At 39.7% G+C, this 16,080-nt stretch overlaps 2 protein-coding genes across 3 annotated transcripts in view; one reads left to right on the forward strand and one right to left on the reverse strand.

Moving 5' to 3' along the window:
• The window catches only part of LOC145453942 (doublecortin domain-containing protein 1-like), a 304,595-nt gene that overhangs the window by 94,451 nt on the left and 194,064 nt on the right, over positions 1–16,080 (forward strand). The gene's annotated exons all lie outside the window — the stretch shown is intronic.
• On the reverse strand, positions 1,337–15,509 carry LOC145453944 (uncharacterized). Of its 2 annotated transcripts, none has more exons than XM_080331910.1 (12): positions 12,561–15,509; positions 11,327–11,499; positions 9,175–9,338; positions 8,059–8,111; positions 7,899–7,986; positions 7,759–7,831; positions 7,282–7,342; positions 6,511–6,650; positions 5,022–5,120; positions 4,770–4,898; positions 3,552–3,677; positions 1,337–2,895 (listed from the first exon to the last, which is right to left on the reverse strand). In XM_080331910.1, the coding sequence occupies exons 1-12, from the start codon at positions 15,439–15,441 to the stop codon at positions 2,731–2,733; spliced, it is 4,152 nt and encodes a 1,383-aa protein (XP_080188036.1). In that variant the 5' UTR covers positions 15,442–15,509; the 3' UTR covers positions 1,337–2,730. The 2 variants fall into 2 exon arrangements, with proteins under 2 accessions (XP_080188036.1, XP_080188035.1); XM_080331909.1 differs by having other exon boundaries at positions 5,022–5,129.

Consider the following 16,080-nt stretch of genomic DNA (forward strand, 5'->3'; position numbering starts at 1 on the left):
TTTTCATACTTGCAATGCCGGAGGAAAATCCTGAAGAAATGGTAAATTTTTCCCACTTCGTGGTCGGTTGACTAAAAAAATAAGGTCAACTTTACGTTCAACTCCCGAAATAGCCGCCGGAGCGTTACTTCTGTATCTCGCTCGAATTTTACCGTGTATTTAAATAAAATTCTCAAAAAAGAGGACAAAATATCAAAAACGAGGACATTAATTTGGCCGTCCTCCGAGGACACTTTCAAAAAAGTCAAAAAGAGGACGTATGGTAACCCTACTTACTATAGCGATTTCGATGCGTAAGCTATCGTAAGACAATGTGAAAAAGTAGGCCAGTCCGGAGTTCACCGGAAATGGGCAATTGCGCATGGATAGTGTAACATGGGTATTTGGTGTTCAGTTAGTTCATTGCGACTAGATCCTGGAAAGCGGCCGTAGGCTACATAAGTAATCGAAATGCGGTTGTGAATAGCAAAAAGGTTGGCCACCCCTGCCTTACAACGGGCAAGTCTGAAATTGGTTGCAGGGACGCTGAACAAAAAGATGCGGCGTCCCATTCTGTAAAAACATGAGTATAGCGAATATGTTGGTTAGGAATCGGCGCTGTCCAGCTACTAACATACCTCCATTGCTCAATGCTCACAGTCCATCGTTTAGTAGGCTAGTAACGAGTCTAACTTGATTAATAGTTATCAACATTGATATATGTTGTAAATGATTTTCACCCTATGGGTCGGTCTACTGGATGTAAACTCTTCTGTTCTGTACATATAGGAAATCTTTCGTTAATTTCGGCTCATTAACACACTCGGCCCTTCATGACTTGAAAGTCCAAAGAAAATGTTGCGTGCTAACTAAGCGGTAACCACACAGCTGACTGTGGAAAAGCAGCTTGCCATTGATTAGCCTACATCTTCAAACGCAAGCAGAGCAGACTCGGCCGCAATCTGAAGGCAGGCTAGGACAAGCACTCAATTCCAGAGCGAAACGTCGGCAATCTATTCTTGAAATATCTTATCCAATTCAAGTTCTGTATCCACGAGTCTCTTGAAATGTTTCTGTGTTGGAATTTTAATCTGATATTCCTAAAATGCAAGATCAGAACTGTATCGCGCGAAACGAACCAAACTTGGTGTACAGACATTTGCTTTTCTCATGCCTACGAAAGCGGACTCTGATTAGATATGAACTTGATTTTTGTTGCAAAAAATTCCAATATTGCAGAAAACCTGACTATTTTCTTTTCTAGCTGTCCGACTTTGTTAAAGGTAGTCAGACACGACCCTTCACAGCCCTAACAATCCCAATCCCATAACAAGCTCCACACGCAACACGCCACAAATGAGGGTATCAAAATCTCGAAAAAAATATCATTTGACGCAGATTTCGTAATATAACAGATAACGGTCCTAGACGCGAGTCATCGCTACGGTAGCCAATCATCATTCGCGGGCTAACGCATCACAAAAATCGCGGTCACACACAAACAGTGGCAAAATATCAATCACGTATACCAAAGTAAGAAAATAACTCGTTTCAACCGGCATGATTGCTTTGTCGTAACGGAGCCACAGAACTAAAATATTCTATCTATTCTCACACCGAACCGAGGCTTGATTACCGTAACGTTGTTAAAAGTAAAACTGTGAAACGTTCAAAGATAGCGTCTTTCATTTTGATAGTCCTCAAATCAAGCTGGGCGCGAACCACCCCGATAAAGCACGGCGTCCACGAGTACGGGGCGCGATTTCCGTCAGGCACACTCTGCTGATCTGCTCAGGTCGGTTGCGATGCCTCGATTGTCGCGCGTTCATATTGATCGACTGTTTCGTTTACAATTGCTTAATGTCAACAAATAGATGATTATAGTTGTCAATTTCAACTACTTGGAGCGAGATGTCGGTCATCCAATTGTAGTCTAATTTGTGAAATGCTTCTAATTTATTTCTGCTTTCCTGTAAATGCGACAGCAAAACTGTATAGCGCGAAACGAGCCAAGCTTGCTGTACAGACATTTGCCGTTCTCATTAGGGTTACCATATTTTGGGAATCTGAAAAGAGGACACTTTTTAAAAAATTCCAAACTTACTGTAATGGAGTCAAATCCGGAAAAATTGGTAAATTTATTGCGAGTTCGTAGTTGGTTGACAAAAATAAGGTCATCTATCTCACCCGACTCCACAATTACACAATTTCATCGAATTTTCTGTTGGTTGACTAAAGAAAAGACAACTTTTTGACACACCCTGTTACTTCAGTACTGATTCCCTATATTTTAACATGCATTTAACAAAAAAATTCGAAAGAGAGGACATTTTGGCGTCTTCCGTGGACTGGACACTTTCAAAAATGTCATAAAAGAGGACATACGGTAATCCTAATTCTCATACTTATGACAACGAACTCTGATTTCATATGAACTGAGCTTTGTTTTTGTTGTATCTCTTTTTAATTCAATTTAAAAGTTTTCTCAAATTCAGTGATTGTAATATATTTCTGAAAAGCTCAGCACAATCTGGTTGCATCACTCTGGCCAGTGGCGACATACTGCTAGTTCGTAAGTAGGTTTCTCCTACTGATAAGTGCTCAAGTTGACAGACTACTTCTATTTCAAGAGTTATTTTTCTTGGACAGCAGGCATACTAAGCAATTCCTGACCGTTATAAGTGTTATAACCCAACGGAACTGATGATCAATACGCACGCTACGCTACACAGGCATCGCAAATTCACCCGGTCAACGTTTAGGAGGCGGCGGTGGCGGTGGCAACTGCAAATCTGGCAGAGTGTACAGTTTTCTTGTTTCCCGCTTCGAGAAAGGCAACAGAGACGAGACGCCTGATTTGCTGTCGGCGCCAGAGGTGAGCGGTTGGTACTGCGGCGCTGGCGGCGATTTCGACGCCTGGAAAAAGACGGTGCTGCGATTAAAACTGGTCACAGTAGACAGAGTTGCTATACCTTATACAAGCATAAGTACAGTTTTCTTTTCAATTCTCTAACATTTTATATCAGCATTCGTGCCAACAGGAGTTTGTGTACCCTCTAAAAATAGTACATTGAGCCTTAATCTCTCTCGTTACCCCGATTACTCAAAATTTCATGCCGGTAACACAATTTTTGACGTACAATGTTCTTTCCAATTCTCTACTAGTTTCTGTCGATTACCCCTGAAGAGTGTCAGCCGAAAATATTCGGGTTTATTTCAAGACGAATACCACGTTCAGCTGTACAGACGTTCCGCACCTCCATGAGTCTGTTTAGAAGTAGAAGTAACAATTTCTATCGCAACTACTTTAAGTAATTTGTTTCAAAGTAGTTTAGGCCGAAGGGTCGCACACGTTTGGCGGTTGATCGGATGAGGCTACTTTGAAATTGCAAGACGCATCTTCGCGACTAACACCAAATCACTAACACACTGCAAATAGACACCAATTTCAAAAATACATTACCGCAAGTTACCGTAATAACGTGACTCACTTTCCAAATCACAGAAGTATGAAAAATGATCAGTTTAGCCTCAAGCACTCATAAAAACACTTTCACTCGCAACAGTCTCACCTGATCTTTTGCTGACGACTTGTCCTTCTTCTTCGAGTGTTTCCCCTGATATTTTTCGATATATCTCCTGATGAGACGGCGGATTTTGACGGTGTTCACCTCGTACGTCAGCTCGGTGTTATAGATCTGCGGAAAACAAATGAAGAATGAGTCGACTCGAGTAAATTTGTTATGTTGACTTGACTTGTGTTTGATTCCTTGTTCAAGATTCGAGACATTCTACATACTTGATTCAATTCTGGTGTATCAGGGCAGATACTGGAAGAATAGGCCAATAAACCCTATTTTATTTGGTTAAATAAACATGCTAACATGAGGGTTGTAATGACTCGACCCGAGTCACGATTATTTGTGACTCGACTTGACTCGAGTCGTTTTTTCAAATGCGTGAAATGACTCGGCACTAAGACGGCCAAGACAAACATTTCATTGTAACTTGAAGAATAGTAAAGTCACCACATGATTGGTATTTCGTCTATCAGTCCTGATGCTTGGAAAATAAGGGTCAAAAACTGTTGGGACTGAGGAAAATTACGGTTTTATGAATTGAATAGTATATTCATATTGAAATGGACCCGACTATTTTCGGTTGAAACTCGTCAGGGGTAACCGTCAGCAACTAGTAGAGAATTGGAAAGAACATTGTATATCAACAATCGTATCACAAAATATGACGTCACCAGCATGGAAATTTCGAATGATAGAGCGTTCAATGTACTATTTTTAGGTGGTACACGAACTCCTTTTGTTGACAGAGTTTTGGTTGGTGTATTTTGATAAAAGTCGACTCCAAGGCACACAAATGGAATTGTGAACGGCCTCGCCCAACGATTCGAAATCGGTCGTCTCGATAATTATTCGCACAAATCGGATTATCCAACAGATGTTTGCCGATGGCAGAATTGATGGTCTTTGATCGATCAGCATCATTTTTAAGCGGATGAGTTATGAATGTGAGCCATTCTATATCACTCGAGTAGAGTTTAAAAAAGTTGGTTGAGCTCAAAACCGAACAGGGAACGCAACGACTTGGACTCGGACTCAAGTCACAACACCATGACTCGAATTCGGCCCTTTACTCACTGACTTGGTGGTGAATTGAAGATGACTCAAGTCAAAACTATAAAAGGAACATTGCTCGGAACCTTGTGACTTAGTTACAACCCTGGCGACGACTCAAATTGCAATCGATATTCCCGAACAAGTCTTATTCCGTACCTTGTTCACGGCTTTCTTCAGTATATCTTTATATTCCGTCTTGGTGATTTGCCTCCGTTCGTAATAAGGTTTAATGGCGGACTTTGCTTCTTCGATGACTTTTTCACGAAATTTCAGCCTCTTCAGGTGCTATTGAGTAAAAAATCTGCGGTCAGCGGAGGCATATAAACATTTTTCAGGAGCAGATGCATCGAGCCTGGCGAGTCATGTTATGCAGGATCATAGATCCACGAGTTAGTCATAATGACTTACCCCACGTTTTTTATCCTTATTGTAAAGTTCAACAGCCGAAGATTCTATGCCGTCGAGGGGTGTATCGTCGGATGTGGTGTTGGTCTTTTCGTTCAAGTGCTGTGAAAACTAAGACAAATTGTATTAAGATGTTACCATCCGTACAACTTACACGCATATATAAAAAGCAGTGACAAAACACTAACGTAGATGGATTGAAATCGACACAAAAAGTGAAAGGTATAATCACCAGTGAGAGACTTAACAATTATCCCCCCAAAGGAAGGCCAAAAATTTTGATATCAATACGTAGCAAGGATGCAGAGGGTTGCAAATTGCAATGAGTTGAGTTTGACTTAAATATGGAAAATGACACGACTCGGCTCGAGGTAATTTGTATTGACTCAACTTGTACTCGGGTCACTCCGCTACAGGGTTGTTCAAATATACCTTTTTTCCAGATTCCGGGGATTCACCGATTAATATGTTAAGTTGCACAGTAAATTTGGCTCAATTCCAACCAGTAGAAGCTGATGCAGGGCCAATTGAAATTTTTGGATATATTACCAAAAAACTAAGTAAAACAATTTTGACGCAATTCCAACCCGCAGAAGCAAAGATAACTGAGTTTTTCATTATTATTACTGAGATTACCCACCGTCAAGGCTATTTTTGCATTTCCAAAATTGCGAACCGCAAAAACTTCGCTTCTACCGGCTGGAAGTGAGCAAAAATTGTTAACCATCGTTCTTTTGAACAATTTAACAATTTCATGGTGTTGACCGTAAAATTTAAAAAAATTTGTTTAACAAATTCAAAATTCACATCTACTAGCTGGAATCGAGCCAAATTTGGTGTGCAGTGTTTTTTAGGTAGTCTATTCACTGAAACCCTAGAATCTGGAAGAAGAGTTATTTTTTAACAACCCAATTGCGCATCACTCGAGACTCGGCCGGCCAAAACGGGCATTTCGTTGTAACTTGACTAACTTCGTACAATAGTAAGCTGACACATTATTGGTATTTCGTCTATCGGTACCGGCGTTTATAAAATAGGGCCTGAAACGTGTAAAGTGCGGAAAATTAGTATAATTATTATGAATGCGAGGCATTCGATAACACACGGCCAGAGTTGTAAAAAAGTGTGTTGAACTTGAAAATGAACAGCTAGCACAATGACTTGGACTCGGTTGTGAATTGCAAATGACTCGAGTCAAAACCATAATAGCAGAATTGACTTGTGACCTTACGACTTGGTTACATCCCTGCATGGAATAGACCTCAACTTGACACTCGCAATGTAAGATTACTGACGGGCGAACACACACTTTCATAGGCCTAATAACTTATATCTAACCCAGCAGTCCCTGCAAAATGCAGAATTTCCACCACAGAATAACAATATTGCAGAGACTGACATTGCCTTCAAAATATACAAGGCTGACACGAGAACAGTGTGAGATGTCACAGTAGCGAGGTGTCTACGTAGTGCGCAAGATAGCAAAAATAACCTTATCTAGACTGAGATGCTTTGACAGCTCCGCAATGCTCAAAATCGCATTCTGCGCAGCCGAGTGCTGTTGCGGGTTCAAACCAATGCTGTTCAGTATCTGAGTCGGGTTCAGCATGGTCTGTTGCATAGTTGTTGCGTCTGAAAACAGCAAAATTACAAAATTAGTCACGATATGCAACCATGGCAGACTTGGACAACAATTGATTCAAGTCGTATAATTATACTAATTACAGCAAATACCAGTAGTGTAATTCTACTCAAATTTATGAAATATTTCTATACTTTAAGTTCTAGTTTTACTGAAACTGCTACAGAAGTAAACCTCCTGTATAGTGCGAAACGAGCAGCTTGGCGTACAGGCATTTGCCAACCTCGTGCTTTTGAGAATGAGCCAAAATTTTGTTGCATTTCTTCCTAATTCGAAATTTATAGTTTTTACAAAATCAGTAATTATGATTCAAATCTAATTTGGAAAAAACTGTAAATCTGTTATAATTCTATTTGTCCAAATGTGAGCTGGGCACAATGGCTTGATGAGCACTCAAATACTGGTAGTACCAAGGTTGACATGTGGCTGTTTTTATGGCGAGATTGTAACCTGTTGGCCATGAATAAATTGGTGTTACGGCCCATTTGAGGTAAAAATTTTGTGGTCATATAATATACAGATTATAGACAAAATAAATTCACTTTCAGTGGTAAAGACCGTATGATTTCAGCACTCATGAAATCCCTGTGCTCAGTCCTAGTCGTATTTAAAGATGGATACCTTCAACTTGATCTTTTTTCGTATTCGCCTCATTTTCCTTGGCAATGGTTTCAGCGTCGGCCTGAAATATGTGTCATTATGTTAATTACAAGAACTCATAGTTGAGTATTTAGCAGTGCGATCACCACCAGACTTTTCGAAATGCGAAACTAGAACTGGAACTGCTTCCTTGTCAAAACTCACAAGAACTAGAACTTCTAAAAACCCGCAATTAACTAAATTCAACTCTGAAGCTTTCAATGAGTTAGATATATTGGAGATATAATCGGCCTTTCAAAAGGACGTGATTCCAAGTTTGAAATGGGGGGGGGGGGGGCTACCCCAGGCTACGCCACTGTGAGTAGTGATGACTTTGATGACACAACAGAATACCGGTATCACGGATCACACCAACTCATGTTTTCTAGTTTGGCAATGAAATTCTTTATAAATACGCAACTAGAACTAAAGCATTTGCAGTAATATCGTTGAACTTACATCAAAGTCCCCCATTTTCACGCTATCAGAATTCTCGGAGTCCAAAATCATGTCACTCGGAGAGTATTCCACGCTGAAACACAATATCAATAAACAAAGCGTTTAAAACTCACAATATCGCATGCGTCCAATATACTTACAGTGATTCTTTTGTTGCAGAACACTTTTTATCGTTGGGCACGCCCTTCTTATTGCTCTGTGAATGCGGAGTGCCGACACTTCGAGAATCTACACAGAACAACGTCATATTTTAACACATAGGCCACAATGGACACAACTTTACGTCAGACACACACTTACCTTCAAATATATCTACGACAGTCGGTTTTGATGGAGTACCAAAATCGCAAGTTCTGAAAAGTGTATAAAAATAATAACCAGAGTGCAGCGATAGTGTTATTCACAGGTGTAGTGATTAATCAACTTGAGAAAGTTCTAGGTTGATATCGACTAATTTCATTCTACTGCCGTGACTGGTTCAATACCTATGCAGCAAAAGTGTTCTCTTTTGTATTAATGAAATAAGTGATGGTGAAATTGACAATTTCACGAAAATCATTAAAATCATGTACCTTGCCTTTAAACATTGACAATCAGTATTAGACATTTGAAGAGTTTCTTTCAGATACCGTACAGAGCTTCGATATACAATTGAGTACGGTAGTATATTCATATTGAAATGAGCCTGAATATTTTCGGCTGACACTCGTCAGGATTAGGCTTATAGGCTAATCGTCAGCAGCTAGTAGATAATCAATAATCATATCACAATGTTCTTTCCAATTCTGTACTAGTTGCCCACTATTATTCCTGACGAGAGTCAGCCGAAAATATTCGGGATAATTTCAATATGAATATACTATTCCTTAGTATTGGACATGCATTCAATTGCATTATGAGATGCCAAATTCCTCACAAAATAACTCAAGGCCCCAGGGGTTCTGCTGGAGGCCAAAACACACACCCTACTCACAGCAGTAAATATTCATTCCAATCTCTTGATTTTGCTAGAAAATCATGTTTCAATCTTTTTTGTTCTTTCAACGCTGTTGCTGGAGCACATATAGAATTGTGGAACAGGGTAGACTTAGCGAAAATTTGGGGTTCGTCGAAGACTTGCAGATTAGCTAACGGTTCCCCAGGTTAGTGAAGTTCAAGAACCACTGTTTTAACCGATACTACTCGTAGCCCAAATAAATTTTTCAGCAATAGAAACATGTCAGTTTTAGCGCAGAGTAGAACTTAACTAATTCTGGCCAACTAATTGGCCACGAAAATAAGTATATATTTACTAAGGTGATGAAAATTGTTCAGGACTTTTGCTACAGCGTTAGTTTTCCTCGCATATCGGATTTCCCTCATTTACAGTGCCGGTAAACTTTGCTTCGGAATGGGAAATGAACCAAAATAACACACCTGAAATCAGTATCGTTAACCGGAGATTCGGCGATATCGAGTCCCGGAATCCTCGTATTCGACTTTCCGTTCCAATAGGTTTGCGCGTTTTTACCCGAATCATGATCGGCGTCCGTAAAATTGCGATGATTCGTCTTCGATTCCGAATCGGACAACACGCATAGCTGAAAATTGTTACAGTAGACATAAGCGACGTTATAACACTCAATAATTAATCCTGAATCGAATATTAATTCTAATATTTCGAGTCGGGTAGTAAGAGATCCTTTTTCTGAGTACCGAAATTATATGTTCCACCCGGTAAGAGTTGAACCAAGATATATCAACGACAATTATAGTTCCGATACTATTTTCCACAGTTGAAGGCTCGAGACCTCGACTGGTTTGGTCACAGTACAGGAAACACGTAGCACAAAGCTGTGCACGTTAGTGGAAATGACATAGCTGTCAAGTGTATAACACACTGCATTGTCACAAAGTGAAATGAAATAGGTATGGTCGACAAAATACAAAATTTTCTTCAACGATTTTGCCGAGCTTCAATCTTGGAGAACAAAACAATTATACGCCCATAAAGAAGCATAAGATATATATGGTCGATAAGTTTTCCCTGCACGAATATTTGTTGGATATGGTGTGGTCAGCTATGAAGACATAGGTTGGCTAAAATAAACACTACACAGCTTTAAGCTGGCAGCAGAAAGGGGCAACTAGACCTTGTTTAATATTGACAATATTACATTACAATAATCGATATCTAATGTAGAACACTGACGATTATTCGTACACCATAATGTTCATACCCACAGCACAATCACTACTTCTTCACACAGATAAGCACCATCTTTCCCGAGTACAACATAGCTTTTACCATGTTTTCAACATCCGCAGGATACAGATACCTCGACTCTTAACATTGTGCTCGACTTCCATGCGTTTTTCAGCAAAATTAGTTCAACAGAGTTAGCTTGGTGGAAGCAGGAAGTCCATTGTGTCGACTCAAGTCTGGGAATACCGTGTCTATGATATCATCGATGTAGACTAGCTGGTGTTTAGTAAAATTTCCAAACAAAATTTCTGAATCCGTCAATCTACAAAAATCAAAATTAACTTGAGTAGTAGACAAAGTACGCCCAACTTAAAACCAAATACTACAAACTTGAATTGAATGTGAAATTTACTGCTTCTCATTTGATAAAACACATGTCACACGTGGTTCTGTTAAAGTTTCTGCAAGTTGAAGACGAGGGGACTAGTACCTCTAAAATTTGAAAAATTATTAAAATTTTCAATGTATTTTTTGGTTGGAAATATTAACACGGTATGCTACTTCCGCTCTTACGTACTGACCTTATCTCAAAATTTCAATACCAAGTAGTATTTTCAGTCACTGTGAAAATGTTCAATACTGTAGTGTTTTCATACATTGTGAAATTTCGTTATATTGGTTTATCATAAACCTAAAATTTGTACAAAATTTTTGTCGTAAATGAAACACACATGGTTTTTTGAAAAGTCAACATCCAGATCTACATTTTGCTAATTTTTGTTTGACCTAGGTACCACATGGTTCGAGCTACAGAACTTCATAATAAACGTCAATAAAATCGAATTATGAAATTCCATAACGAAATTTCTCCAAGATGAGATTCACATAATCCTTCAAACATAGCAAAATGTCGGACTGTCCTACTACTTCTTAAAACAGGTGTCAGAACACATAAGGGGCATCGCAATTTTGACCTTTGGAGATATGGTGTTAGGGGTGTCAAAGCGCTATTTTTCCTTTCAAATTCAAATTTGTGATATTTTGTTTATAGCATAGATGTGAAAATTTCATGGTGACGAGGGTAGTCGTTTACGAGTTAGCTTTGTTAAGTGTTAGCCCCCTTAAAAACCATCAAGTTGGTTTCATGGCTAGACTTTTGAAAAAAACCTGGAGCATTGTCATGTCGACTACCTCCCAAGTATACCATAAACTCTATATTATGACACTAGGCATAAAATTATGTTTGAAATTCCAAAATCTAATGTTTCATTTCTCTAAATTAACTGACAAGCTTCCAAATTCTTGCATTTTGCAACAATCCACATACGATATTGTAATGAGTTTGGCGGTTAAGGATCACTGGTACAGACCACTACGCCTTACTTGGGGCGATTCATTAGAAGACGCGACACTCGACTTTTTTTCCTTCCACCGCATTCGAGACCTTTCCACAAATTCTTCCGCAAAACTCAAGCTCTCTTTAATGCTCTGATGAGCTGTGCTAGCCTCGTTCAACTCCGACGGCGGAGATACATCCGGTGCGGTTGTCGGCGTTTCTAAACCCAAAAATGAAAATCCAGCGTATATTTTACAATGGACAATGCACATTAGGGTTGTTCAAAAATAACTTTTTTTCTTCAAATTTCACCAGCTGCACATCAAATTTCGCTCAATTCCAACCTGCAGACGCCATTGAAGTTTGAGAATTCATAATTCATTAATTTTTTCAAATTTTAATGGCAACCCCATGAAATCGGTATGTTGTCTGAAAAAGATGCATACAGGTAGCAAATTTGGCTGAATTCCAAGGTAATTGGAGTACAAAATTTTTGGAATTTCAAAAGTAGTGTCTTTAAATATTTATTACAGAACTGCCCACCGTTGATACTGTTACCGTATTACAACTCCAAAATTTGATTTGATTTTTTGATGAATTTTTGCACAGCCTTAGCCTTTACAAATCGCAGGACAATAGCCCGAAATGAGTTCACACGGAAAGGCCCTTCAAGCAATACTTAACCTCTTGGTGGCGGCAAAGGATATGAAAAAAACTCTCAAACTTTAACGCTGAAAAAGGCTACTTAATGGGGTACAAAACCAGCTATCTGAAGTACCTTACGATAGCAGGAATACAGCACATACCAACTACGTCAGCTGAAATATCTCGTTTTACTTTCCGTAATTACACCGCAAAACAACTTCATTTTTTGGTAAAATGAATTTCTCTCACTCTCGAGGCTGTGGTTCCACTAGGCGGTGTCGAAGGTCAATGCTACTGTCGCTGTGGCAACTGACGAATCTCAGCTTTCCATCAAGCCATCACTGGAAGAATTAGCTAGCTGCGTTCGCGAGTTATTACGTAAAAACTTGGGTGAATACTGTGGGGCATATTTTGCGGAATTATTGTGTATTTGTTACGTAAACACACCTCACTCAATTCAACACTGATAATTTCGCGACGCTCACTAGAACGATAACTATCGAGTGGCAAAGTAAAAATCCGGCTTAAAAGCGGGTGCCGCCACCAAGAGATTAACAAAGCCTATTTCAGGAATCACAATGACACCAAGCAAACGAGATTGAGTTTCAAGATAATATAATCAGCCCAGCAGTCTACCTTGTTTTAAAGGCGATTTCTCCGTCTTGATAGACTCTTCATCCTGTTCATCCATAGCACTCTTTGAAGGCGACAAAGTGGGAGAAGACCTTTGTTGTGCTGTTTCCGCATTTTGCTCGTGAGCCAGTTCTTGATCAGAACCCGTCTTGACGTCATCTCCCGTCTTGACGTCATCTCCTAGAATACCTTGACCTAAGTCTTGTATGGGGCTGTCAGAAATTTTGTTTTCAGCTACATTAGCTGGATTCGTGGATTCATCATCAGGTTTGATAGAGAAACTGTCTTCGATGACATGAGACTCATCACTGCTACGACGATTAGCATTAGTCTGGTCTTCACTGCTGACGGAATCATGCCGTTTTTTTTTTTGCCTTTTTTTATGCTTTTTAGTACTTTGGTCGTCTGTAGAACCCGGTGAGGCCGATCGTTTCGAACGCTTGTGTTTATGTTTTGATTTTTTCGAGTGTTTTACTTCCGCGTGGTCAACGGGGGTGTCGCGATTGGGGCTACGTGATTTTTTATTCGATTCGATCCTTTGCGTTTGGAACGATTCCATTTCAGGATCGTGTAAAGATTGATGGTTGTTTTGATCATCATCGTCAAGAAAATTATCGTCAGCATCATCGCTACCGTCCCACGATCCAAACGACATTCTTTGTCGCTGTACTGATTTTACTTTCGTAGTTTCATGCAAAATTTCAGTACCTTTAGATTTACTACTTCGACGGTTTGAATCTTTGGAAGATTTTGATTTTTCAGACTTAATTTTGGTCTCAGACTCGGGACTTAGCTCCCTGTGGCTTTTACGTCGATGCGAACGACCTCTTTCCGATGAGTTCCGGCTTTTATCGCGACTTGATTTTGAGTGCTCCTTATCCCTGTGCGAGTCGCGATCATCGCTACGCTTATCTCGTTTTTCGGCTATACGGCCCCGGCTTGAGGACCTGTCCCTGTCCGAATCGCCGCGGCTTTTCTTTCTCCTGTGCTGGTCGCGACTTGATCTATTTTCTGACTTGTCCTGGTCAGAATCGCCACGACTACTTTTTCTCCTGTCCCGACCCCTACTAGACCTTTTTTCAGCCTTACGTCCCCGACTTTCAGACTTCTCGCGATCTGAACCGCCATGGCTTCTCTTCCTCCTGTCCCGCTCACGACTGGACCTCTTTTCATCTTTATAGTCCCGGCTTTCGTCTCGGTCAGAACGATCACGTTTTTTCCTCTTATCTCGATTCGAGTCTCGGCGATCTCTCTCTTTTCTCTTTGAGCTATCGTCAAGACTGGAGCTTTTTCTCTTTTTTTCACGTCTCTCCTCTTTATCAGAGTCTACTCTTTCGCGGCTCCTTCTTTTGCTCTTCTTGTGACGCGATTTTTCTCTCTCCTCATCAAAATCGTCGTGGCTCTTTTTTCGTTTATGTTTATGAGATTTTGACGCGCTTTCACGAGACTCGCTAATAGTTTCATCAATTTTTTTTTCAGCATTTTTACATTTTTCATCATTTCGCGATTTTGAAATCTTTTCACGTTTTGCATCGAAAATTTCACCGTCCTCCAAATCAGCGTTTACTTTATCTGAATATTGCTTCGCGTCAATCGATTCATTGAAGTCTGAATTTTTGCTATTTTCTGGTTCTGTGTCACTGCTTTTACGTTTTGAGCGTTTATTTTTCTTGTCCCCATGTAGTGATTGGCCATCTTTTTCAGTAGTGATGCTTATTTCAAGATTGTCGTCACTTGAAAATTTACTTTTCGAATCATTTCTTTTATCACGTTTCTTGTTTTTGAAGCTTGCAGGAGATTTGTTGCCTTTTTCAGTAGCGATAGTCACTTTGGCATCATCGTCACTGGAAAAATTCTGTTTCGAATCGTTTTTGCGGTGTTTCTTGCCTTTTAAGCTCACAGATCCATTATCGTTATCGTCTTCATACTTTTGGGGAACATTTTTGATAGGGCTACGATCTTTTTCTGCAGAAGCTCCAGATTTTGATGAGTTATCATTGTTTTTGTGATGTTTCTCACTTTTTAAGCTCACAGATTCGTTCTCTTCATCGACTTTATGCTTTTTGGAAGGAGTCTTGATATGGCTGCGATATTTTTCTGGAGAAGCACCAGATTTTGATGATTTATCATCATCTTTCCGAGGTTCCGCGCGGACTTTCTTGATATTTCCTTTGGTATCATTTTCGAGCTGGTCGTCCAAATACATGTCGACTATATCGTCAAACTCGCAAGACTCATTGTCTTTTGGTGTAAAAGTGGGAGACTTGCTTTGTTTTTCGCCGACTAATTTCTCAGTTGTTATTTCCGAATTTTCCATGTCTTCGGGAGACCAAATATTGTCGACATGTTTTTCACGTTTATCAGACTGTACGTCAAAATCAATTTTGGCAGATACGGATTTTTGTGAGATTTTACCTTTCCCCTTTTCCCGATTTTCCTGTGTTGCAATTTCAGGTTCAGTGATTTTATTTACTGAATTCTTCTCTTTGATTTGAAGTTTTGTAGTTTCTTTTACTGGGTCATCTTTACCTTTTTTCATATTTCCTTCTGTCGCAAGTTCCTCAAATTCAGAAATTTCATTTTCTGAATTCTTCACTTTGTTTTGAACGTCTGTAGGTTCCTTTTCAGGGCATTCTGGATTCCAGTCATCACTTTCAGGTGAATTCCTCTCCTCCTCAGACCAAGTCGGTTCAAAAGGATCGTAGATTTTTGTATCTTCTTGGTCATTTTGAGGTTTTGTAGGAGACACATCGCCTGCTATGTCGGAGAATGGGTTATACAGTTCATTCTTTTTGTCTTTTGGTAAGCTGGTGACCCTTTTTATGGTAATTTTTCTCGCACTGCCAGTCGACTTGCTAGTATTCGATGGTATTCGGCTGTCCATGATTAATATATCTGTGGTAGAGATAACATAATTGATCTCTGTATGAGGTAAATTAAGATGTTAAAAAGTTATAAGATGCGGAATCAAAGTATTGATCTACTGAAGTATTCTTTTCATCTAGCAGTCTAGCTTTAAGAAACTCTTGAAGCTACAGAAATACTTATATTGAAATATACTCGTATATTTTCGGCAGACATTCGTCAGGAGGGGTAATTCTCAGCTACTAGTAGTAAATTGGAAGGACATCGTATATCAATAGCTGTATCTAATTTCGCAATTTACTTGTAGCCTACAGATATTGAAATTGTAGAATACCAAGTTGTTTAGAATATGGAGCATCAAAAGTGATCCTAGTTAGCAAAACAATCTACCGATTGACGAGAGATGAGACAGGCGCTACCATGCTATCTCGTCCGTATAATACTTCATGGCCTTCGGAATCGTTGCACGTTATATTTTTCAGAGTGCGATGTAACAAATGCTGAGTTGCGCTACGCATTTTCAGTCGTCAACAAGCCAATAGGGTTTAAAGGCATGCAGTATATCCATGAAATGCTGGTAGTACAGCTATGCTCACTTTGCTCAGTGCAACCGGGCCGTGCAGATGAGTAGGGTTATGGTCAGGAAAATGCACTAAAT

Source organism: Botryllus schlosseri, chromosome 13 (genome assembly GCF_051294905.1).
Source record: "Botryllus schlosseri isolate E-star chromosome 13, Bs_hap1, whole genome shotgun sequence".
Lineage (NCBI taxonomy): Eukaryota > Metazoa > Chordata > Ascidiacea > Stolidobranchia > Styelidae > Botryllus > Botryllus schlosseri.